Source organism: Dromiciops gliroides, chromosome 2 (genome assembly GCF_019393635.1).
Source record: "Dromiciops gliroides isolate mDroGli1 chromosome 2, mDroGli1.pri, whole genome shotgun sequence".
Taxonomy (NCBI): Eukaryota; Metazoa; Chordata; class Mammalia; order Microbiotheria; family Microbiotheriidae; genus Dromiciops; species Dromiciops gliroides.
In genome coordinates, this window is record NC_057862.1 from 354,172,859 (window position 1) to 354,198,813 (window position 25,955).

The 25,955-nt window shown below is 43.8% G+C and overlaps 3 protein-coding genes across 4 annotated transcripts in view; 1 reads left to right on the forward strand and 2 right to left on the reverse strand.

Moving 5' to 3' along the window:
• Positions 1 to 565: 565 nt before the first annotated feature.
• Positions 566 to 7,129, reverse strand: NOP16 (NOP16 nucleolar protein). The gene is made up of 5 exons (XM_043987289.1): positions 6,898 to 7,129; positions 6,699 to 6,804; positions 3,916 to 3,991; positions 2,370 to 2,476; positions 566 to 1,015 (listed from the first exon to the last, which is right to left on the reverse strand). Exons 1-5 carry the CDS (start codon positions 7,002 to 7,004, stop codon positions 872 to 874), a joined length of 540 nt encoding a protein of 179 aa, XP_043843224.1. The 5' UTR covers positions 7,005 to 7,129; the 3' UTR covers positions 566 to 871.
• An 88-nt stretch (positions 7,130 to 7,217) lies between these two features.
• Positions 7,218 to 8,972, forward strand: HIGD2A (HIG1 hypoxia inducible domain family member 2A). Its single transcript, XM_043987291.1, has 2 exons — positions 7,218 to 7,520; positions 8,591 to 8,972. The coding sequence occupies exons 1-2, from the start codon at positions 7,364 to 7,366 to the stop codon at positions 8,761 to 8,763; spliced, it is 330 nt and encodes a 109-aa protein (XP_043843226.1). The 5' UTR covers positions 7,218 to 7,363; the 3' UTR covers positions 8,764 to 8,972.
• Positions 8,973 to 15,091: 6,119 nt separating this feature from the next.
• Positions 15,092 to 25,955, reverse strand: part of CLTB (clathrin light chain B) — a 36,330-nt gene continuing 25,466 nt past the window's right edge. Inside the window, exons 3-6 of one of the 2 annotated variants that reach the window (XM_043988085.1) lie at positions 22,999 to 23,116; positions 22,638 to 22,749; positions 21,571 to 21,624; positions 15,092 to 15,549 (exon numbers count right to left, since the gene is read on the reverse strand). In XM_043988085.1, coding sequence (XP_043844020.1) covers positions 15,378 to 15,549; positions 21,571 to 21,624; positions 22,638 to 22,749; positions 22,999 to 23,116 — 456 coding nt within the window. In that variant the 3' untranslated portion in view covers positions 15,092 to 15,377. The remainder of the gene's footprint in view (positions 15,550 to 21,570; positions 21,625 to 22,637; positions 22,750 to 22,998; positions 23,117 to 25,955) is intronic. The other variant, XM_043988086.1, reaches the window with a different exon arrangement.

Sequence of the window (25,955 nt, forward strand, 5' to 3'; positions counted from 1 at the left end):
AGGAAGCCTACTTTTCCACCTTTTTTTTTTTTTGGATGAGGCAATTGGGGTTGACTTGCCCAGGGTCACACAGCTAGTAAGTGTTAAGTGTCTGAGGCCGGATTTGAACTTGGGTCCTCCTGACTCCAGGGACACTGCTCTACCCACTGTGCCACCTAACAGCCCTACTTTTTCACTCTCAGGGCCTAACTACTTCCTACTAGTTATGTGGTCCTGAGCAAATAAGCTCACCTCTTTGGGGCCTCACCCTTAAAATAGGGGAAAATAGGGCCTGGAGAATACTTAGCCTGGAAAAAACTTAGGTGGGCTAATAGCTGCTGTCTTCAAGCATCAGAAGGACTGCTTTGTTGAAAAGGGGTTAGACTTCTTTTCCTCATTCGCCCAGGAAGCAGAAGCAAAGGGGGAGAGTTGGACAGAGGGCCTGTCACTCCTCAGGGGCTAGAAGGGTGCTCTTGGCAGTTGGGGGTAACTGGGCTGGAAGGCCTTCTGAGTGCCCAGACTTTGCGGAACACGGCCATCTGGACTAATGGCCTCTTTGGTTCTATAACTGACCGACAGCTGTTGGAAAGCTTCAAAGCCACACGAACTTTAATGTTCAGAGACAGCATTTTAAAACATCCCTTCTATCGAGGCAACTCCTTCTGGTTCCTCCCCTCCTCCCTGAAATCTACTTCTTACTGCAACAGCACAGCCCCTTTCTATGACCCATCACCCGTTGGGAAGAAAAGATGGGTACGATCTCGGGGAAAGATTTCCCCAAGAAAGTATGGATAGAACTCCTTTCTCACCAGGTGTATTTTCCCACTTAGTTCTCCAGGCCTCCAACAATGTTCACATAGCTAAGCCACAACAAGCTTGTGGCACAAGTCCTTCACTCTACTTCCATTTTGTTCTTCTCCAGGGAATCGATAAAGGTTTGGAACTCTTCAGGGTAAAATCGCTTGTATACATTAATCTTGCTCTTGATCTGCTTTGGAGTGTCTTGATAGTAATTCTTCTCATCCCGGGCCATTGCCTAAGGACAAAAAAGAGGCAGAGAGATCACCCTAAAAGTTCATGAGATAGCCTTCTTGCTCCACATGTCTTTCCCTCCATCTAGAGACGCTCTTTCAAAAAGTAAGGTCCAGTGGGGCAGCTAGGTGGTGCAGTGGATAAAGCACCGGCCCTGGATTCAGGAGTACCTGAGTTCAAATCCGGCCGAAGACACTTGACACTTACTAGCTGTTTGACCCTGTCACTTAACCCTTTTGCCCCGCAAAAACAAAACAAAAAAAAAAAAAGTAAGGTCCAAGCCTATACAGGAATTAAGTCACCCACTAACACAACATGCTGACCCTGTTAAATCTGAGTTGAAGGATCCTGGAGGAGCTGTTTCAATAGCTGATAGTTGTTACCAGGAAGTCAAATACCCCAATTCAGGAGAACCCAAAGGAAAAACTATTTCAGTCCTGCCAAAGGAAGAGTGGGTAAAAAGGCCACATGCTTTCCCAGTATGGATGAAGCACTGGACTAAGAGGCAGCCTAGTATATTGGACTTAAGAGTAAGCAAACCTAGGTATCAGAAGTTCTGAAACACAGGCATATAACTCTGGATACAGGACCTTGTCTCTGAGCCTCAGTTTCCTCCTATATGAAATGGGGGTATAACATTTGTACTGCCATCCCCAGGGTTGTTGTGAGGAAAGAGTATTATAAACCCTAATATGTTCATAAGCAGAAACAATCACTCTCCTGTTCTAAGAAAAGTGCCTCCAACTTGCTACTGTAGCAAAGTTTTCCTAAAGGAATGTAACACATCACATTGCCAATTCTTGCATGTACATTATGGGCTGTAATAAAGGCTTCCTTAAAAAAAAAATATATATATATATCTTGATACATTTTGTTGACAAATCAGTCACTCTCTAACAAACATGTCTTCCTCTCTCTTCTCCTCAAGTATCTTTTTCGTTAAAAAGTGGAGTAAATAATATGGAAATGTTTTGCATGATTTCATATGTATAATGGGTATTCATTCCTTTCCTTCTCAATAGGTAAGAGAGGGAGAGAATTCCAAACAAAAAAAAAAGTTGGGGCAGCTAGGTGGCACAGTGGATAAAGCACCGGCCCTGGATTCAGGAGTACCTGAGTTCAAATCCGGCTGCAGACACTTGACACTTACCAGCTATGTGACCCTGGGTAAGTCACTTGACCCCCCCATAGCCCCCCCCCAAGTAAATTTTATGTTTTTCATGCAGATGCTCAGAGTGAAATCACATATGTAAACATAATCCACAAAGCCACACAGTGGCTCAGGAACTTGGGGAAAAGGGGCTAGTGGCCCTTCTGGGCAGGATCTAAGAGACCCAAGAAGTTAAGCAAAGGCTCACCTTATAGTTCTCCCCATGATTCTCAACCATGTAGCGCACATAATCAATGAGGTCCCGTGAAAGGGTATTACCCTTCTTCTCAGGCAGGCTGGCCTCTTCTTCTAGGTCTGGAAACACAGAAAAAAGATATGGCCCAGACCTTTCCTTTAGATTCTCATTAACAACCTTTAGGTCACCTAACCTATACACACAGGAGACAGAGAGCACTTAGGAGTATTCAAACCTGGGTTCCAATTTTGGCTCCAACCCTCTAGTTGTGTGAACTTGAGTCACTCATATGGCTAAGCCTGTTTCTTCATCTAAAAAGTGGGGATGATATCTTTACTATCTACCTCACAGTGCTATTATAAGGAAAGCACCTTTTTAACTGTAAAACACAAAAATAGAAATTTATTGTTATCTGACAGGATATAGCTTCCTAAAACTATAGGTAATTAGACATCACTTCAAGGAGATCAGACCATCACCAAGAACTCAAATTCAGTCGTTCCTCCCTTCCCCCCAACTTCTCCACCATTCACCACATAACAATTTTTGAGAGTAACTATTAAGCTATTAGGAAGTATGCCAGCCACCCATCCTTTTCACCCTCCTTCTAAGTAAGTTGGCAGAAAAAACAGTGATTTTGGAGTCAGAAGCCCAGAAATCAAATTCTTCTACTTTCTATGTGACTTTGAACCAGTTTATTAACCTGAGTCTCAGTTTCCTCATCTTAAAGAAACTGATTAGATGATATCAAGAGTCCTATTCTACTAAATTCTATCATCCTATGTACTCCCTGGGTTCTGGTACTAGCTTTACCCCAACTGTGCTCTTGGGCAAGTTACTTTTCCTTCTTTGGCCAGTTTCCTAATGCCTGAAGTTAGAGTTGACTTTAAGTGTCTCTAGTTAGGTCACATTCAATCCTCTGATTTTATTTTAAACTCTTCTGACTACCCATTGTAGTATGACAAAGCACAATCAGCCACTGTCAAAATGTGCTTGGCCAAGACCTAAGCCCTCCATTTACATAATGATTCATTTCTAAAGTATATTCACATCCATGATTAACTTACAACAACCAGGCCAGACAAGGGATTTTTATTCCCATTTTACAAATAAAAAACAAGCTCAGGATAGTTAAGTATTGTTTATGGTGATGCTATTAAGTGGTGAAACTAAAATAAGAATTTAGATTTTTTGACTTACAATCTTGACTCTTTCCAAAATAATCCACATCAGTAAGTCTACATAGCTGTCCTTACATGTTTATTTTAATTTTTTTTTAAATTCTGAATCTGGAAAACAATTTCCAGACTCATTTGGAGGTAAAAAAAAATAGGAGGCAGGGGGCAGCTAGGTGGCACAGTGGATAAAGCACCGGCCCTGGATTCAGGAGTACCTGAGTTCAAATCCAGCCTCGGACACTTGACACTTACTAGCTGTGTGACCCTGGGCAAGTCACTTAACCCTCATTGCCCAGCAAAAAAAAAAAAAAAAAAAAAAAAAAAAAAAAAAACCAAGATAGGAGGCACATAATCCAAGGGAGCATAACCATTATACTTACCATTCAAGACATACGGCTTCCGAACTATCTTCTTGGGCCTTTTTTCCTTGCTAACATCCACATCCATTGCTGTTACCTATGAGGGAAGACGCTGTCTATGAAAAAATATGCTTGGAAAATGATTTCACAGTTGCAGAGGAGAGATTTGGAAATGTTTGTGGTGTTAAAGAACAAACTCAAAAGATACTGATGAAACTACAATCAAGTAATTCATCATTCTGTGAAAATAGCTCCCAAAGTGTTTTCTCCTCAACAAAACACACCAAAAGTCAGCTGCTGGAGTATCACTACCAAAGCTAGCCAAACAAACATACATATCCCAAAACTCTGGCAGCAAGGACAATTTCTCTCTAATGAAGTAAACAACCTTTTAATTAAGTGCCTGTTATATTCCAGGCATCGGACTAAGCTTTGGTGATACAAAGAAAGCAAAAATAGCCCCTGCCCTCAAGAGGCCCACAATCTAATTGGGGGTGTGGGAGAGACAACATGCAAATAACTATGTACAAACAAAATCTTTATATGACAAATTTGAGATAGTCTCAAAAAATAAGGATTACCAGGAAAGGCATCTTGTAGAAAGGAGGATGCTGTAAAGTAGAATTAAAAGGACTGAGGGGAAGGTGGGGTGGAAGTTACATCTTGGACACATGAAATTAAGCATGACAGGACATCCACTTTGAGATGTCCAATAGGCAACTAGGGGTGTTAGAATGGAGGTTAGGAGAAAGGTTAGGGCTGCATAAACATATCTGAAAATCTATTTTAAGCTATAAAATGTAGGCATTGGCATATATGATTTCTTTCTTTCCTTTTTTTTTCGGTGAAGTGACTTGCCCAGGGTCACACAGCTAGTAAGTGTCAAGTGTCTAAGGCCGGGTTTGAACTCAGATCCTCCTGAATCCAGGGCTGGTGCTTTATCCACTGCGCCACCTAGCTGCCCCATATGATTTATTTCTAAAGTTGCTTCAAGCTCTGACCTTCTGTGATTCCTGTTACAGTTTTTCCTCAGGTCCAATACGTATATCTTCCCTGGAGACCCAGGTTGATCAAGGCTGTGTGTCACATTTGTACTTAGAAAAGTCTGAAGTTTCCCATATGGTCTTTTTTTTGGGGGGGTGGAAGGCAATTGGCGTTAAATGACTTGCCCAGGGTCATACAGCAAGTAAGCACACTTTTGTATAAACTAGCAAAAAGTAAGAGTTAGTAGCTTTTAGTGATGAGAAAACCAAGGCCCAGAAAGGTGAAGTAATTTGCCCATAGTTCCACAGCAAGTTAGTAGTAAAACCAAGACTAGAACTCACTTAGATCTCCTGACTCCAAGTCCTGTGCTTTTCTCACTAGCTTTACTTTCCCAGATGAAACAAATGTCAGAGAAGCTAGCCCTGGGATCATGCCATGGTCTAACCAAAGCTTGGGCACACATGGAGGAGGACTTAGCCTATATCCGCCACAAAGCACAAGGAGGCTACTCTGACTTAGGGTTGAAGAATCCTTCACTTCCAAGAGGTATTGGGGAGGTGGTGTCTGTCCCGGGATAGGGAAGCTCACTATGAAGAGGCAGGGACAGAATCATAACTATCAATTCTGATACCTGGGGCAAGAATCACAAACTGTGAAGTACAGCCGGTGTCATTAGTTTTGTAAGGCAAATTCAACTGCAAGAGTGTGAAAGCTTTCAGACCTAGGGACATACCCTCAAGATACCAGCTCAATGAGATGACAAACCCATCTCATACCCCTCTGCCACTGAACGAGAAAGTATAGAGTCTAGCCAGGGATTAGCTCACCTGGGATGGGGGAATACATGTTATCTACTAGCTTCCTATTTTATCTAGATATTCCCAAGTAGGTTCTAAATGAAGTTGTATCAACCTGACACTGGAAAAAAAAGACAAAAAAGGAAAAAAAACCCCCTGACATTAGAATTCAGCACTCAGGTCAATAAATAAGTATTTATTAAGTGTCCACAGTATGCTCAACTTAGTGTTAGAATCCTTGTCTTCAAGGAACTTAACTCAGAAAACATATACACAAATAACTAGGTAAGAACGATATACAAAGTAAATACACGATTTGGGGGGGGGAGCCCACAAGTTGCATCAGAAAGGGCACTAGCATTTGGGGGAATCAGGAATGGCATTTCAAGTAGGTGATGGCACCTGACCTAAACTCTGAAGGGGATTAATGTGTAATAAATCTGGAAAGCTAGACTGGAGCCAGACTGCAAAAGAGTGCAAATGCCAAACAGAGGGGTATTTGATCCTGGGGAAAAGGGAAGCACTGGAGCTTTTTGAACAAGGGAGCGACATATTCTGTCCTATGTTTTAGAATATCACTTTGACAACAATTCAGGCAATAGATTAGAAAATGGAGAGAATGGACTGGAAAACTTGGAGGTAGGAGACAATTTAAGGAGACTAAGAGAAAAGGTTAGAGATGATGAGAACCTGAACAAGGGTAGGAGCTGCGTGAATAAAGAAACTCATTTTGAAAGACGTGAAAACAGACTTGAGAGTAGAAGAAGCCTTTGCCTGCCTTTCTATTTCCAGCACTTAACACCATGCCTACCACTTGGTAAATGATTGTTGGGTGACGGGAAGCTTGGTATGGGAGAATGAGGAATGGATGACTCATGGGTGGTCTGGGAACCTCAGTGGCATCCTCGACAGAAAGAGGGGGGGAAAGATGAGTTCTCCGCTGGGCTGGGGGTACCTGAAGGATTCACCTGCTAAAGGGCCTGTGTTGGGGGCCCTGCGTGAGGCCCCGGGGCCAGAACGTACCTTTCTGTGGATGGGCACTGCCCTGTTGGGGTCCATGGCGAGGCCCATTTCCGCCAGGTTCTGCTGCACGGACTTGGAGCGGTCCCAGGCATGGCGGATGTGAGAGCTGCGGGAGCAAAAGCAGGGCAGTGAGCGAAGGCCGGCCTCTCCGCACGCCTCCCGCACCCTCAATGCCCCAGCCCCGGGCCCTCGCGCTCACCACTGGATCTTCGGCGCTGCTTTCCTCCGCGCGTTACGGTTCAGCCGCTTCCGGTTAACATTATAACCGAATTTTCGCCGCCGGTTCTTTCCCTTCGCTTTAGGCATCGTAGCGACTCCGACACTACGAGTCCAAGCAGCTCACACGCGCCCAAGAGATGCTACCGATAACCCGCGCGCAAGTCGTCCGCTTCCGCAGTCGCCGACGCCGACGTCGGTACCTTTTCTACGCATGCTCTTGCGCATGCTTAGTGCAGCGTGCTGGTAGCCTCGGGGAAAGATCGTCCTCCCCGAGAATGGGACTCAGCCCGAAACCTTCTATTGCGCATGTGCCGAGGAGGGCGCATATCTAGCTCCTTCTCCAACGGCGATTTGACCATAAGCTTTCTGCGGTGGAAGAGGAAGGGGCGGGCAAGACAGACTGAGTTTGAAGGGCTCCTCGGGCCAAGGGGTCAGCGTCCGCTGCGATGTCATCTCCTGGTTCGGTGGCCTCGGAGGTGGCCTTTGACCCCGCGCAGCCCCCAGTCATTGAAGGTTTCACCCCCAGTACGCACCGTGTGCGGGATGAGACCGTCAGAGCCAAATTTATACGCAAGGTCCGCGAGAACCCGGTGGTGCCCATAGGTGAGGGGGTACGAGGGGGGCGGGACTGGGGAACCAGGACCAAGAAGGGGGCAAGGCGAGGGGGCAGAAATCCGAGCGGGGAGCTCGTGTTGGAGCGAGAGGACCCCCAAGGTCACCCAGGCGCCATTTCTGTCTCTCCAAACCCTTCCCCATCCCCGCCTCCCTGGAATTCACTAACTTTGTGTGGCAGGTGCTCCTTCCCCCCACCCGATTCTGTCTTTGCATCCCCGGCGCCCGGCTCCAAGGCTGGAATAATAAAGGCTCCTGGTAGATGCTTGTTGGGCTAAATTGGAGAGACACCGAGACCGAAAAGAGGCCTGTAGCCAGGGGAGGGGTCTGCCCATGCTGGGGATCTGTCCATTTAAGAGCATAGCACATGGCATGCCTGGAAGGGAACGTCGTAACCTGGGGTGAATAGGCCTAGGAAACAAGGCTGGGACAACTAAAGGAGTGTGGGGGCGGGAGAGGAATTAGAGATTTGAACAGAACTTGTCTTGAATTTTTTTTTGCCAGCCCTTTTCCTGCTTCTCCCAGACAGTCCTCATATAGCCTGTCCCATGCATGCTTCATAACTTGTCTAGCCTTCTATTCTTTACTTGTATCAGTTACTTGTATATAATTATTCCCTCTCCCTTGTCCCGTCCTCAACAGATTGTAAGCCTTTTTTTGCGGGGGTGGGGGGCAGTGGAGGGTTAAGTGACTTTCCCAAGGTCACACAGCTAGTGTCATGTGTCATGAGGTCGGATTTGAACTCAGGTCGTCCTGAAACCAGGGCCGGTGCTTTATGCACTGTGCCACCTAGCTGCTCCCGATTTTAATCTTTTGGGGCCATAGACTCATCTCTGATTCAGAACTGAGTATAGAGAGGAGAGAAAGCGCCTTAGGTCTTAAAAAGACCTCGTTATCTTTCTCTATATAGAATTTAAGCTCCTTGAAAGCAAGAATTATGTCTTTTTTATCATTGTATCTCTAGCACTACACCTGGCACACGGTATAGTTTTTTAATAAGTACATGTTGGTTGACTATTTGGATTGATGTTGAACTTTCCACCTGGCTTGTTCCCCTTCAGGTTGTCTGGCCACAGCTGGAGCTCTGTCTTATGGACTCTACTGCTTTCATCGGGGTAACAGCCAGAGATCGCAGATGATGATGCGAACCAGGATCTTTGCTCAGGGCTTTACAGTGATGGCCATTCTGGGGGGCTTGGCAGTCTCGGCCATGAAATCACCAGGGCCTCACTGAGACCGATGGCCTCATTACTTGAAAGAGTCAGTGACCATTTGCAAGAGATTGAAGCAGCTTTCCAGAGATGGATTAGAAGAATTTCTTGGCCCCATGTTGGAACCATATCTAATGGTACTGAGTGAATCCTGTGTTTCTCTCAGACAGAACTGTTGATAATGTAATGGATTTTTTCATTAAAGAATGAAATGAGTCTGGATTTGAGAACAGAACTTGTCTTGATTTTTTTTTTTGCCAACCCTTTTCCTGCTCCTCCCAGACAGTCCTCATTGTATTATCCCTGCAGTAGCTAATAGATATATAATAAATAAAATTCTCACACTCCTTGAATACTTACAGTATACTTTTCTCACAACTGGCCTGCAGAGTAAATAGTACAAATATCTCCATTTTACAGATGAGAAAGCTAAGTCACAGAGAAGTTGAAGGATAAGTATCAGAATAGCAATCTCAAGCTTAGTCCCAAGTGCAACATTCTTTTTCTGCACCATGTACTGATTAACAGAGCTCTATGAATTTAACCTTAACCTCAGTATTCTGAATTATGTTTGGTCTGATTGTATAATAGAAGGACAGTATGTCAGCGCTAGATCAGAACTTGAGACACGTTTAGTTGTGTTTCCTTGTTTTACAAATGGAGAGTGGTGGTCCAATGAATGGGGCAGTGGATTTAGAGTGGGAGAACTTAGATTTAAAACCCAGTTTTGCTCACTATCCTTGTTCCTCTACATAAGTCATCTAAAATCCTCTGGACCTCAGTTTTTCCCAACTGTAAAATGCTAAAGTAGATGACTTCTGAGGTCCTTTTCAGCTTTAAATCTATAAACCTACCAAAAGAGGTCCAGGGAAGGAATTTTGTCCAGAGCATCCACCTGAAGAACGGTGATACTTTTCTCTGGGAGAACTTCATCTCAAAGCTTTCTGAAGTTTTTCAGGTAAGAGAATTGGATTCCGGTCCTGAGTCTACCACTAGGTAGCTTTCTGACTTAATGGAAACCAATTAACCTTTCTGAGCTCCCATTTCCTCATCTGTAAAATGAGTATGGATAATAATTCTTGTCCCACTTCCCTCACCAGGCTATTTTCAGGTTCAAGTAAGAGAAGGTTTTTAGTGGATGCCTGTCATGAGGTCTGGCCTAGGTAAGCCCCAAGAGGTTCATTCTTTAAAGATTGGCCACCAAAATGATTTTTTTTGGCCAGGGTAACTCATGAAGTGCTAAGAAATAAAGATGATTCAGTCTATATTAATAAACATCTAAAGAGAAGGTTTTCCCTCTTGAAACTAGCTTGTTTCTCCTTTTTTTTTTTTCAGGGCACACAGCTAGCAAGTGTCAAGTGCCTGAGGCTGGATTTGAACTCAGGTCCTCCTGAATTGAGGGCTGGGACTTTCCATTGCACCACCTAGCTGCCCCTCTCTTTCCTTCTTGTAAATATGCTTCAGAACCAGTTAAAAGCTGCACAAGATAATACTTATTTATATCAGGATAGTAGAAGGTAGACAAGGAGGGAAGCTGGACCCTGGATGACTTTCCCTCAGAATTCTCTAACAGCTGCTATTGCTGTTCAAAAGGGAAAATAGGAGAGTTTGGTAAATATTTATAGAGGGATTCTGGCAGTAGATGGGAAGCTGGACAAAGTGACACCTAAGTTCCTCCTTAGTCTCAAATCCTGTGATTTTTCTGAAATTGCATAGTATAGGAAAAAGAGCTCTGCACTAGAAGACAAGGAGCTGAGTTTGAATCCTGGCACCGATATCAGCTATACAACCATGAACAAGTCACTTGACCTTTCTAAGCCTATGTTTCTTCTGAAAAATGGTGTAATACTTATATTGCCTCTCTCACAGGATTGTAAGAAAGGTGTATTTAAGCAGTATGTTGTTACTGCATACAGATTGGTGAAGTAGCTGCACAGCAGAAATGAGGGAGGCATAGCAGTAGGTGAAAACATTTTCCAGGTGCTTTGATCTTACAAAGCAGGGAGGATTTTAGAGAGGATTGTAGAGTGGAATATCATTGTTCTTGAAGAATGGAAAAATAAGGATGACTTTGAAATCAGCTTTCCTTAGTTGCTTCTATTACCCCACCCCAACCCCAGGAATCAGCAGTCCCAAAGAGAGCATGGTCAGGTACAAAGAACATCAGACTTGGAATCAGCACAATAATATTAACTCACATTTATATATGACCTTGCAGCTTATAAAGCACTTTTCTCAAGACCTGGGTTAAAGTTCCAGCTCTGCTACTTAGGAGCTGTGTGATCTTGGGCCATTCACTTCCCTTTTCTGGGCCTCAGTTTGCTCACCTATAAAATGAGGGCAATGACACTTGCACTGCCTACCTTCTGAGATCCTGCGAGAATCAGATGAGATCATGCATGTAGTGTGCTTTGTAATCATAAAGCACAAATCAAATGCCACCTCAAGTCTCCTGAGTCATGTCAGGTAAATGACTTCCTGGGGACTTTATATAGCACTCTGTCATGTAAGACTATTGCACTTGTCGTGTAAGACTATTACAGTTGTCTGTTTCTGTCTTTTCCTCTTACTAGAATCCACAAGGTGCTGGATTATGAGTTATCCAAACTATAATACCAACCCTGTGGATAAGATTCTGCATGTGGCATGTGCTCAGTGAATGTAGAAGGAATAAATCAAAGTTTTCTATAAATATGCATGATTATCATCTGACCTCTAACCTGGCTTAAGCCCCCACCTCTAAGCCTTTGTAATACCTGGCCGTTTTTTATCTGGGCTTTGCTAGTCTTCACATCTATCTATCTGCTGAGCACCAGGGAGATCAGAATTGGGTGGAGGGACAGCCACAACCAAGTACTCAGTGAGGATAAACATAGAAGAATCACCTGGCCTCCTGATTGAACCACAAGCAAGTCACTCCATCTCTTAGCTCTGGGCATTGTCTCTGGTTGCCCCCTCAGTCCTGCCAGCTTCTCTGTCTTTAAGTCCCAACTAAAATCTCATCTTTTACAGGAAGCTTTTCCCTACCCCTCTTAATTTTAGTGGCTTCCCTCTGTTAATTGTTTCCTATTTATCCAGTTCATAGCTTCTTTGTATATATGTGTTTGTATGTTGTCTCCCTGATTAGACTGTGAACTCCTTGGGGGCAGGGACTACCTTTTGCCTCTTTTTGTATCCCTAGCTCTTAGCACAAAACCTGACACATAGTAGGCCCTTAATGTTGATTGGCCTTGTATTTGGGGAAATACTTTTTTCTTTCTGTGGCTTCAATTTATTTATTTATTTATTTATTTATTTATTTTTAGTGAGGCACTTGGGGTTAAGTGACTTGCCCAGGGTCACACAGCTAGTAAGTATTAAGTGTCTGAGGCCGGACTTGAACTCAGGTACTCTTGACTCCAGGGCCGGTGCTCTATCCACTGCGCCACCTATCTGCCCCTCAATTTATTTTTAATAGATTTGAAATAGACACAGAGACAAAATCCAGGAAATGATAGAACTCATTGAAATTGCCTGTCTCTATGATTGTTTCTACCCATTCTGACCCAGAAGCTGCACAAGATACTGCTTTTTTATATCAAGCTAATAAAAGGGAGACAAGGATGGAAGCTAAGGCCTGAATGAGTTTTCTTTAGAATTTTCTGACAGCTGCCCATGACCATTTAGTACCAATTCCCTAAATTCTTGATGGTGGACGACATTTCATCTAGCAAGGATGTGGCTGGGTAGAACTGGATGAGAGAAACCTTTGAGCACCAGAAAATTACCAAACACTAAAGGCCAGTCTTGGAGGGAAAGGACTGCCCCTAAAGATGACTCTTCAAGTGCAGTTCAGCCTTCAAAGCTCAGTCATGCATCAGCTTATATATGAGGATAATCTGCCTGGCATTGATCCCCAAAGTCTGGAAATCAGGGTTTCTGAATGTTCAAAGAAAACCTCTTAGAGTTCAGAAAAAAAAGGAGATGATGTTCACCTCTGTGTCTAAGGAACTGTGAATGAGAGATGTGTTGAGCACTGTGACTATCTCCTACACCTACAGCTCATCTTTCATCTGCTTAACTGAGAGACATCTAGAAAACTTGATTTTGTAAAAGTACTAAGTTCTATGCTGGCCCTTTCAGGAAGCTGTCCCTGAACCCCTGGTTAATGACCTTCCTGCTTACTCCTATACACTAAATGTCATGAATTCTTGCTGTCTATATATGTGTTCTATCCTCCTAAAATGTCAGCTCCACACATCCTTCAAATCTCTCCAACTTGAACCAGTTTTGCACACAGCAGGTGCTTTTAAAAACATCTGGTGAAATGAATTGAAGCTGATTATACATTACCTCTCTGCAAATAATCTCTATTCCAGCCAAACTGGCCTACTGGTACAAGACCTATTTCCAACCCATGAGCTTTTGCACAGGCTGTACCCCATGAAGAGAATTCCCTCCCTCCTCTCAGAACCTCTGGCACTCTTCAAGGCTCAGCTCAAAGTGTCACCTTTGCCAAGGATCTTCCTGGTTCTCCTTGTTAGTGCTCCATGATCACTTTGTATTAATTTTGTGTATATCCTGTATTGTGTGTGTGTGTGTGTGTGTGTGTGTGTGTGTGTGTGTGTGTGTGTGTGTGAACATGCTGTCACCCTGGTAGGCTATAAGCTCTTTGAGGGCATGAACCATCTTTTCTTTGTATCTCCAACACCTAGCACAATGCCTGGTTCACATAGGTGCATAATAAATGCTTATTGATTGATTGGTTAACCAAGGAGAAGGGTGGAGCTATGACTAAGACAGACTGAGATTCTGCTCAGGCAAGAGACCTGGGCTCTTATCAAGAAGGCTGGGATTGGGGCAGCTAGGTGGTGCACTGGCCCTGGAATCAGGAATACCTGAGTTCAAATCCGGCCTCAGACACAACATTTACTAGCTGTGTGACCCTGGGCAAGTCACTTAACCCCAATTGCCTCACTAAAAAAAAAAAAAAAGACTGGGATTATGGCCAGGGAAAAGGCAAGGATGCCCATTGTTGAGGAAGCTGGTACTGTCACCCAGCTGGGGACTGGCCAATGGACAATGGTAAATGAACAGAAAATATCAAGTCCAGAATAGACACCTTAACCCAAACATAGGCTACGCTGTCAGGAAAAAAAAAAAAAGGATGTTTTTCCTTGCTTCTCATGAAGGAAAGGGCTTTAAGGTATGGACAATGTAATGGGGTGTGGGGGAAGTGGTATGTATACATTGACATCTAGAAAGTGTCCAGCATTGATCATTGTAGCTTTCTATTGTATCATTGTATCTTTCTTTCTTTCTTTTTTTTTGGGGGGTGGGGTGGGGCAGTGGGGGTTAAGTGACTTGCCCAGGGTCACACAGCTAGTAAGTGTCAAGTGTCTGAGGTTGGATTTGAACTCAGGTACTCCTGAATCCAGGGCCAGTGCTTTATCCACTGCCCTACCTAGCTGCCCCCTCATTGTATCTTTCTATCCAAAGACATTTTAGTTTTCTAAATCATGACTTTTCTGGGAGGTCTAGGGGAGGCAGTTCTAAGTCAAGTTGGTAGGACTTGTAATTGCTCAAAAATTTTTGTGGGACTAGGACCACCCTTTCTTTTCAGCTAAGCTCCAGAGTAAACCAATAGAACATCCTAGGCTTGTCTCTTCCACTCCTTCTCTCCCTTGAAATCTCATTTCAATTTATTCTACTTCATTTTCACCCCAGTCTTGAAGTAATTTTGCATTTATTTTGTATACATCCTATGTTTGCTTATCTGCGAATATGTCTTATCCCTCTAAAGGAGTATAAATTCTTTGTAGGCAAAGACTGTCTGACTTCTATCCTCACTACCTAACAGTGTCTGACACACAGTAGGCAATTAATGCTCATTGGTTGATTGATGGATTAACTGATTTCTCACCCCACCATGGCTGATTATTTCTCCACTGTCACAAGATGGGTCTGAAAGAGTTACTTTCAGACACTATCCAGCTTTCCATTAGAATGGCCTCTGACCATTGAGACACTTACAGGAAAACTGGAGACAGCAGATGTCTGGGGATACCAGCAAAGGCTGGAGAATGCTCTATTTAGGGGTTCCACAGATTTTAAATGGCATGTGCTCTCAGATTCTACTGTCCTTGAAGGTCATGGAGCTAGGCAAGACTAATACAATAAAGCAAGAAATGACCATGAGGTCATCTAGTGAAACACCCTTGTCTTACAGATGAGTAAACTGAAGCCTTGAGAAAGGAAAGAATTTTGCAAAGGACACATGGGTAGTAGGTTGGGAACTAATACAAATGGCAGCCCAACGTAGACTGTAGCTTCCAAAGATACAAGAATGATAATAAATAAGTGTCAAAAGAGTTAACAACACAACCTTTAAGCCAAGAAAAGTAAAAGACCCGTGGGACTCAGTGGTCATGATGTGGCAAAACAACGGTGGATGTGACACCTAAGGAGGTGGTTTTGAGAAGGAAGGAAGAGGCCAGGGAGGGGACTCCCTTTGCCCCAAAGTATTGGGGAGAACTGACTAAACATCTTGTGCTGTGGGTATTGGAAGAGTGGTTTCCAGAACAAGCAAATCTGCTTCTCCTTCCCTCCTTCTCTCTTCTTCCTCACCCTCTGCTCTTTGGTAACCCTGGATGGCTGCCTAGCGGGACAGTGGGGTTTGTTTGAGGGAGATGAGCACAGAACGCATGCGGGATACATCCTTGCACTGCCTGCTGCTCTTAGGGTTGAAGTCACACAGCTGGGCCACCTTCTCCCACTCTGTGCCAGGTACTTCTTCCTTAGACTCCTTCAGGAAGGCCTCTTCTGATGCTCTGCAGGAAGGACAGACACAGGTATCATTCATGACTTGCTCCAGAGCATGTAAAATCATCTTAACTTAGTCATAGAATCACAAAATCAAAAATGTTAGAGCCAGAAAGGATCTCGTAGATCATCTCTTCCAACTCGCTCATTTTACATACAAGGAAACTGGGGTCCATAAAATGGTCCATGGTCACAGAGCTAGTAAATGGAAGAGCTATTATTCAAACCCAGGGCCTCTGACTCCATGTTGTTGTGTGTCCCTACACTGGTATCTGATCCTATTTCCAGATGGGTAAGGTCAGTTTCCTTTTTCAACTGATATTTCTATCCTAAAATTTGCAATCTAGAAATGGAAGGAGCTGTTACAGGAAATGATAGATCCTTTGTTACTGGATATCATCAAGCTAGGCTAGATGACCACTTCTCAGGACAGTACTACAAGGAGTGGATACATGATTCTGGTGAGGGCTAGGCTGAATGCTCTATATGGTTGTTTCCATTCTGGGATTTCGAGGGGGGGGGGCTTTCTGCTATAAAGAATTCCTGTGAATTGTATACTGTTTTGGCCAAAGGTCCCTCCCCTGACCAGCCCTCCCAGTTTCCTAATACCCATTCAGATCAATTCCATCCCTCTAGTGTCGCTAATCCTATTCTTGCCTACTGTTTCCATTGTGCCTTTTGGAACCCCTGTTCTATTGTACCCCACCATGTCCCCACAAAAGCAAAGAGACAAATGAACAACAAATAAATGTGTGCGTATGTATACACATACTATCTCTCTCTCTCTGTATATATATATATATATATATATATATATATATATATATATATATATATATATATTTGTATTAACTGTGTACATGTTGTTTTCTCCCTTTCCTCCCCACCCCCATAGATACTTGAAGTCTAATGATTTTGTCTTGTCTTTCTATCCCAGCATCTAACACAGTGTTTGTTCAGGCACTTAATAAATGCTTGTTGAATGCCACTGAATTCTCCAGTTATTGGTCCATTCGTCTAAAGTTTTAGAACTTCCTGTATTATTTAGTCCTCTATGCTTTGTTCTATTTTGGACAAAGAGAGTGCTAGGAAGACCCCTTTTCAGTTTCCATGGAACTCCCAACACTAAGGGAAAGTTGGTTCAACCACAAAAACATTTCATTCAGAAAAAGTTGAGTTTTCTTAAATACTTAAGGATTTCATCAGTGTGAGTACTACATCCACCTATACAAATAGCAACTACTTCACACAGATGGTTCCACCAGTTCATGAGTTTCTGAGTTGAAAAAACCACTCAATGGCCAACATCCTGGTGATGAGGCTCTCAATTAAATTCAATTCAAGCAGCACTTTTTTGGGGGGGGGGCAGGGCAACGAGGGATAAGTGACTTGCCCAGAGTCACACAGCTAGTTAAGTGTCAAGTGTCTGAGGCCGGATTTGAACTCAGGTCCTCCTGAATCCAGGGCTGGGGCTTTATCCATTGTGCCACCTAGCTGCCCCCTCAAGCAGCATCTATTAATGGTCTGCCACATTCAGCTCTCCATACTTTGGTTCGCTTATCCTTGGATAACAGATACAATACATCACTCCCATTCTTTAAGACTTTGCAGCTGGTACCCAGAGCTTGTATTGATCTTCCATAGGCTCTGACAGCCCAGGGTCATCTCCATCATATGAGGAGGCACCATAGGAAGATCTGAATATATTACTAGAAGAATGGGACCAGGTAGATGAGGCCTCAAGGTATAGTAGAAAGAGTCTGAAGAATTGAGTGTGTATCACAGATCTTTTACTTACTACCTAAGTGGTAAAAGGAGAAAGATGGAATAATTTGATCTCTGAGGCCCCTTCCAGTTCTGACATTCTGTGTTCTAAGATTTCCCTACAGCTCTAAATCTTGTGACCTTTCCAGGTCAGGCCTGGGAGTTGGAAAGATTTGGGGGGGGGGGGAGTTTGTTTGTTTTTGTGTGTGAGGCAATCGGGGTTACGTGACTTGCCTAGGGTCACACAGCTAGTAAGTGTCTGAGGCTGGATTTGAACTCAGGCCTTCCTGACTCCAGGGCCCGTGCTCTATCCACTGTGCCACCTAGCTGCCCTAGGAAAGATTTGGATTCATGTCCTGCCTAGCTAGCTGTGGGAGCCTGGGCAAATCATTTCTATTTGTCAGTTTCCCCATTTGTAAAATGATGAAAATTTTTCCTGCCTTACCTCCCTCACAAACTGTTGGCTAGGACCTAAAGTTTGTGAACATCCTTTAGAAATTGTAGAGCACTCTATAAGACAAAGGATGCTCATGATCTGGAAGATGAAATAAGAATGGGCCTGGAAAGCATGCCCATTTATCCCATCAGCAAGGAGTGAGTGGGTCTACTTCTCCAGAAAGGAAGACAAATACTGAGATTGGCTTTCCTTGTCAGGAAGTTTTCGCTAAATCCTGAAAAACATTTTTTCTTTCACTGAAGCCTATTATCTATTCTACCAGTTTATCACATCCTCATTTGATGGTGCTTTGCTTTCTTTAACTGAGAGAAGGCCTTCTGGTCCCAAATCCCTTAATACTGATTTCATATAATCCTGGAATCTCAAGGCTAGAAGGGGCCTCAGAAGGCATTGAGTCCAATGTGTACCTGAAAAGGAACCTCTTCATTACCACACCTTTGAAGACCACCAGGGATGGGAAACATCAGGCAGTCAATTCCACTTTTAGAAAGCTCTATTTATTAGAGGAATTTTTTCCTCACAGCCAGTTAAAGTCTTCCTCCCTACAGCTTCTACCCACAGATCCTGGTTCTGTGACAAGACTAAACAGAACAAATTTTCATGTAATAGCCATATAATAGCCCTCCAAATATTTTAAGGCAGTGATAATGTTTCCCCCCTTCTCCAGGTTAAATATCTTCAATTCCTTTAACTAATTCTTTTTTTTTTTTTTTTTTGCGGGGCAATGGGGGTTAAGTGACTTGCCCAGGGTCACACAGGTAGTAAGTGTCAAGTGTCTGAGGCTGGATTTGAACTCAGGTCCTCCTGAATCCAGGGCTGGTGCTCTATCCACTGTGCCACCTAGCTGCCCTAATTCTTATATGTTTTGTTCTCCAATCTTCTCATCATCCTAGTACCCTGCCCTTCCCACCCAATGTGCTCCAACTTATCAATATTCTTCCTAAAATTAAGTACTTAGAATTAGATAGAATACTCCAAACACTATCTGACTGAAGTGGACAGTGGGACTATCATATCTACCTCATTCTAGATACTATCCATGTTCCTTAATTCCCAAATCTACTCATCTGGTCCTAACCTCTCCTATTGGACATCTTGAACTGGATGTCATCTGGAATTTTAAACTCAACAGGTCCAAAATGGGATTCATTATTTCCCCTCACTCCCCAATCTTCCCCTCTTCTTAACTTACCTATCAGCACTGAAGGCACCAACATCCTTCCAGTGACCCAGGCTAGAAACCTGGGTGCCATCTTGGACTCCTTACTCTCTGTCATCCCCCATATCCAATTTTCTTTGGGATATCTCTCACATAGTATCCCTTCTTTCTCTTCTCTGATACTGCCACCAACCCTAGGGTGCAGGCCCTCATCACCTCACACCTGGACCTCTGGAATAGCTTGCTGGTTAGTCTGCCTGCTACAAGACTCCCTCCTTTGATCCATACTCCATTCAGCCAAGTCAAAGTGATCTACCTAAAACCCGGGTCTGACCATGTCCAGCCGCCATCTCTCCCCACCCCACCAACTCAACAAACTCCAGTCGGTCCCTATCACCTCCAGGAACAAAAATCAAATTCCTCGTTTGGCTTTTAAAGCCCTAGAGAATGTGCCCCTCTTACCTTTCCAATCTTCTTATACATGTACTCTGCAGTCCTGTGACACTAGTTTCCTTGCTATGGACAAGAAAGTCCATCTCCCATGTCTAGGATTTTCTCCCTCTTCACCTGCACCTTCTGATTTCCCTGGCATCCTTCAAGTCCCAGCCTTTCTCAATCCCCCTTAATGCCAGCACCAGCTCTGTGCCCATTGTTTCCTATGTATTATGTATATCATTTTTCTGGCCATAGCTGTTTTCCTAGCATCTCCCCCATTTGAAGAACAGGGATGGTTTTTTGCCTTTCTTTCTGTCTCCAGCGCTTAGCACAGTGCCTGCCTGATGGCATATACAGGCATCTAAGAAATCATTATTGACTATTAACTATCCTTTCAAGTTTTATGTCATTTGCTGATTTGTTAAGCATTTCATCCCTGCCTTTGTCCAGGTACTTGATAAAAATATTGAACAGAACAGAACCAAGAAGAGTCTTGGTGTGCTCCATCATGGACCCTCCCTACTCAGGTCAACATCTCCAGAGTTTGCTTTTTCCTCCTCTAAACCCAAGCAAGAGGGTCACACAGGGTTTCCCAGGGGGATGCTCTTTGACTCTCAGGGTTATCTTGCTGTGTCAAAGAGCCCTCCTACCTCCATCCTAGGGTCACCTGAGGGTCACATTACTTCAACTTGCCTCACAGGGACATTATATAAACCTCAAAGTACTATAGAAATGGAAACTATTATCAACATTTGTCATCATTACCACCACCACCACCATCATCATCATCGAGGCAATGTGGTATAGTGGACAGAGAACTGGCCCCAGAGTCAGGAAGACCTGGCCCCAACTCCTACTTCTTGATTAATACTGACTTTGTGACCCTGGGAAGGTCACTTAATCCCTCAATGCTCTAGGCAGCTCTGTAGGACTGGTAGACATCCTGAATTGTTTGGGCAGCTAGGTAATGCGGTGGATAGAGTGCCAGGCCTGGAGTCAGGAGGACCTGAGTTCAAATCTGGCCCCAGACCCTTATTAGTTGTGTGACCCTGGGTAAATCACTTGATCCTGTTTGCCTCTGTTTCCTCATCTGCAAAATGAGCTGGATAAGAAAATGGCAAACCACTCCAGTATCTCTGCTAAGAAAATCCCAAATGGAGTCACGAGTCAGTAACTACTGAACAACAGTAAATTCTCTTTTTTTTTTTTGGCAGGGCAATGGGGGTTAAGTGACTTGCCCAGGGTCATACAGCTAGTAAGTGTCAAATGTCTGAGGCCAGATTTGAACTCAGGTACTCCTGAATCCAGGGCCAGTGCTTTATACACTGTGCCACCTAGCCGCCCCCAACAGTAAATTCTTTTTTTGTTTGTTTGTTTTGTTTTTGTTTTTGTTTTGTACGGCAATGAGGGTTAAGTGACTTGCCCAAGGTCACACGGCTAGTAAGTTTCAAGTGTCTGAGGCTGGATTTGAACTCAGGTCCTCCTGAATCCAGGGCCAGTGCTTTATACACTGTGCCACCTAGCCGCCCCCAACAGTAAATTCTTTTTTTGTTTGTTTGTTTTGTTTTTGTTTTTGTTTTTGTTTTGTATGGCAATGAGGGTTAAGTGACTTGCCCAAGGTCACACGGCTAGTAAGTTTCAAGTGTCTGAGGCTGGATTTGAACTCAGGTCCTCCTGAATCCAGGGCCAGTGCTTTATACACTGTGCCACCTAGCCGCCCCCAACAGTAAATTCTTTTTTTGTTTGTTTTGTTTTTGTTTTTGTTTTTGTTTTGTACGGCAATGAGGGTTAAGTGACTTGCCCAAGGTCACACAGCTAGTAAATGTCAAGTGTCTGAGGCTGGATTTGAACTCAGGTCCTCCTGAATCCAAGGCCAGTGCTTTATCCACTGTGCCACCTAGCTGCCCCGCCAACAGTAAATTCTTAAAAGGAGTTTTCTCCCAGAGCAGTTACTTGTGACAGTGAAATCACTGGCACAGTCCCTATCCCTATTATTATTAGATTTCATCAGCTGCTAGTAGGATTATGCCATCCCATACTGTCTCCAACCAAAAACACTAAGCCCAAGAATGTTTCTCTGGCCTTTCAGGCTCTGGGGCATAGGCAACCATCAGCCAGCCATGGCCAGGGGATCATTCATCTGACAGCCTCACCCAACACACTGCTTTCCACCCCAAGCTTCTCTTGGGACAGGTAAGCAAAGAAGACACGTACACGTAACCTATGATGTCGGCATCTGGTTGCTGGTAGAATGCTTTGTCAGCGATCCTTGAGGGGAAAGGTTAGGCAGGGGAAGCCAGGATGACAGAAGAAAGAGAGGCAGGCAAAAAGGTTAAAGAGAAAGAAAGACAACATTAGTGTGTGTACCAAAGCCCATGAGATGTTAGAAGCACCAGGCCCATTTGGGAAGGCATCAGGGCTACACATAGCTCCTAATAGGGAGTAAGGAAAGAAGAAAGGAAGGCTGAAGATTTCTCAAAGCAAATCTTTTCGTCTCAGTTAGTGTCAAAGCAGGCAATTCTGGAAGCAGCATAGGTATAAAAGAAAAAGCCCTCAAACAAGGTGCCTGAGTTCCCCACAGGTTCAGCCTGGCCTAGTAGGGTCCTAGGCTGTACCCAGCTTTGAGACAGGGCAGGGCTTTTGCCTTCCAGAGACTATCAGACAACCAGACTATCTTCTTAGGAACTTTTTTTTCCATTTCTAGCAATTAGCAGGGGCCAGATCCCTGGGCCTACTGCCTACTGGGCAGTGAAAGGGTATACAACTGCATGTCTGAAAAGAGCTGTGTCTTCAAAGAGAAAAGTAATACCCTTATAATATGGTTGAGTGGTGGTGAGGGGCCAGGAAGGCTGTTCTTCTGATTAGGACAGAGAGCCACCTATTTGGTTGGCCTCTGCCTTCCCAAATACCTTTTATCCTCCCAGAATTCTCTCTTCCTAAATATATTCTGTACTCCCACTCACACCCCTCCACATCACTCTTGAATACTCTTTTTCCTCTTGCCCTCACTCTCTTAAATACCCTCTACTCTCCCAATTCACCATCCCAATAATCTTTGCCCTCCCAAATACCCCTGCACCCTCCTACCCAAATTCCTCAAATGCTTCCACTTTCCCAAATACTCCTGCTCCCCCAAACCCGTCTCCTTCTACCAGCTTTGAGTACCTCCCTGCCCACCTGTCCCTTGTCCCATAAGCCCCTTGCCTTCTCCAAATCCTCGTCCTCCTAAACATCCCCTGCTCCCCTACTCCCCCTCCCCAAATACCTCTTGTACCTCATACCTGTTGCTGACTTTGTTTTTCTCCATCTGCTCGTTCTGCCGCACGTTCCATTCTTCCAAGTCCCTCTTTGCCTTCTCCCGCCACTCTTGCTCAGTCACCTTAGAAGCAGCATCTGGGGTTCAAACAGGGAATTAAATGTAGGGAGCACCTAAAGAGTACCTGCTAAGGTCTGTCTTCCCTCTCCTAATCCCTCCTCCCCATGTTTCCCACCCTTCCCCAATTTCCCAGGACAGGTCACTGTGCCTGGGAATAGAAGAGCCACCCAGTATATCCTGCCACCCCATTCTCTCCAAGGGCCTCAGTGCTGCTCACAGAGACAGACAAAGAAGTCAGGCCCCACATGGCTCCCCACTACACTCACCAAGCTCTTGCAGCCGTTTCTTCTGCTCCTCTCTCCACTTTCTGATGCTTTCTGGTTCCTGACTCAGCCTGTCTGCTTGGGCCACAGCAGCATAGCCATCCGAAGGACCGTTGGCTTCCTGGGAGAGATTTGCACACAAGCAAACACATGCATCATAAGAATATCATTTTAGAGGTGTTAGGGACCTTAGAGGTCATTTTGTCCAATCCCCTCATTTTACAGATGAAATAACCTGCCAGCCTCAGACACTCTATAGAGCTGATCTATAAATTAATTCCTGAGATTAGGAAAAAAGGTAGAGAGGTTTCACCTACATGGGGCTGTCCCATGGGAGCCCCCCAAAACAGAGTTCCCTCTCTGATCCTTCATAGGCTTTATAAAGGTCTCCTCAATCTTTAGGACCCCAGGAAAGAGACATTTATTACACGCCTACTATGTGTCAGGCACTGTGCTAAGTATTTTACAAATATTATTTCATTTGACCCTCACAACAACCCTAAGCTGTAGGTACTAATTTTATGTCCATCTTACAGTTGAGGATACTGAGGCAGAGAGTTTAAATGACTTGCCAGTGTCACACAGCTAGTAAATGACTAAGGTAGGATTTGAATTCAGGTCTTCCTGACTCTGATACCAATGCTCTATCCACTGTATTGTCTAGTGGCTTAGAATCTTCACAGCTGTCAACTGGCTGCAGCCCTAGGTCAGAAAGGCTCGACAGCTAGGGGATGTTGCTCTTAGCAATGTACCATAGGTCAGATTTATGCCATTTCTATGGATTAGCCACCAAACCTACTCCTGCCCAGAATCAGGAAAATCAACAATAATATAATCAGAATAAGTAGGTTCCCTGCTGCTGCAGAATCTGATCACTACCTGTGTAACTGAGTAGTGCAGTAGACAGACTTTTAGGCCTGGAGTCTGAAAACCTCAGCTCCAATCCCCCTCAGACACTTATTAGCTATGCGACCCTGGGCAAGTCACTTTACCTCCCTCTGTCTACTTCAGTTTCTCTGTCTACTTCAGCTCTCTGGGCATTTTCTCTGTTTATCCTCAATACCTGAAATACTCTCCGTCCTCTGCTCCAACTGCTGACCTGTCTGGCTTCCTTTCAATCCAACTAAAATCCTGTCTTCTACAGGAAGTCTTCCCCAACCCCTACAAAATCATAGAACCTATTACTTTGGGTTTTTTGGGGGGTTTTGTTTTTGTTTTTTGATGTTTTGGGTTGTTTTTTTTTTTTTGGTGGGGCAATGAGAGTTAAGTGACTTGCCCAGGGTCACACAGCTAGTAAGTGTCAAGTATCTGAGGTCGGATTTGAGCTCAAGTCTTCCTGAATCCAGGGCCGGTGCTTTATCCACTGCACCACCTAGCTGCCCCTGAACCTATTACTTTGAAAGCTGTCCTACTTATTTATGATTCCTTCTCTGAATATAGCTTAGAAGGCCATCTACTCCAATTCCTGGCTGAATAAATATTCTAGTCTTTGACATATGCTCTTCCAGCCTCTTATTTGAAGGCTGCAGGAATGGGAAGCTTACTGAATCAAGAGAAAACCAATTATTATGCCCAAAGGGCGATAAAGCTGTGCATACCCTTTGACCCAGCAATCCCACTTTTAGGTCTTTTGCCCAAAGAAATCATGGAAGGGGGAAAGGGACCCACATGTACAAAAATATTTATAGCTGCTCTTTACGTGGTAGCAAGGAATTGGAAGTTGAGGGGGTGCCCATCAATTGGGGAATGGCTGGACAAGTTGTGGTATATGAATACAATGGAATACTATTGTGCTGTAAGAAATGATGAGCAGGAAGAGTTCAGAGAAACCTGGAGGGTCTTACGTGAGCTGATGATGAGTGAGATGAGCAGAACCAGAAGAACATTGTACACAGTATCATCAACATTGAGTGTTGACCTACTGTGATGGACTATATTCTTCTCACCAATGCAATGGTACAGAAGAGTTCCAGGGAACTCATGATAGAAGAGGATCTCCAAATCCAAGAAAAAAAAAGAAAGAAAGAACTGTGGAGTATAGATGCTGATTGAACCATATTATTTCTTTTGTTTTGGGTGCTGTTGTTTTTTTTTCTATTTTGAGGTTTTGCATCACTGCTCTGATTCTTTCTCTTGTAACAGGATTAATGCAGAAATAGGATTAATGTTATTATGTGTATATATATGTGTGTGTATATATATATCTATATGTATATGTATAGACATATATAGATATAACCTATATCAGATTACCTGCTGTCTAGGGGAGGGGGGAGGGAGGGGAGGGAGGGAGGGAGAAAAATCTGAAAGTGTAAAGCATGTATAAACAAAAGTTGAGAACTATCTTTACATGTAACGGAAAAAATAAAATATCTCAAAAAAAAAAAAAAAAAGAGAAAACCAATTGCACTTTTCTGTAGCTCTAATTTTTCTTTACATTGATCAAAAAGTATTTATTGGGGCAGCTAGGTGGCGCAGTGGATAGAGCACCAGCCCTGGATTCAGGAGTACCTGAGTTCAAATCCGGCCTTGGACACTTAACACTTACTAGCTGTGTGACCCTGGGCATGTCACTTAACCCCAATTGCCTCAGAGTAAAAAAAAAAAAAAGCATGTACTGTTAGGAGCACAATACCAGGCCCTGGAGATACAAAGCAAAAACAGTTCCTTCCAAGATGCTTACTATTAATCAGGGGAAATAACATGTAAATGTGTAAGAATCTGTTGGTCTATCTATCTTAAATACAAGGTAATTTTGAGAGGAAGACACTAATTGCTGGTGATATTATGAAAGACCTCATGTAGAAGGTAGCATTTGAGTTAAAGGAATCAAAGGATTTGTAAGAGGCAGAGGTGAGGAGAGAGTATATTCAAGGCTTTGAGAATAGACTGCCTATATGCAAAGGCAAGGAGATAGAATGTCAAGTATGGAATATTGTATAATACAGTTGGAAAGGGAG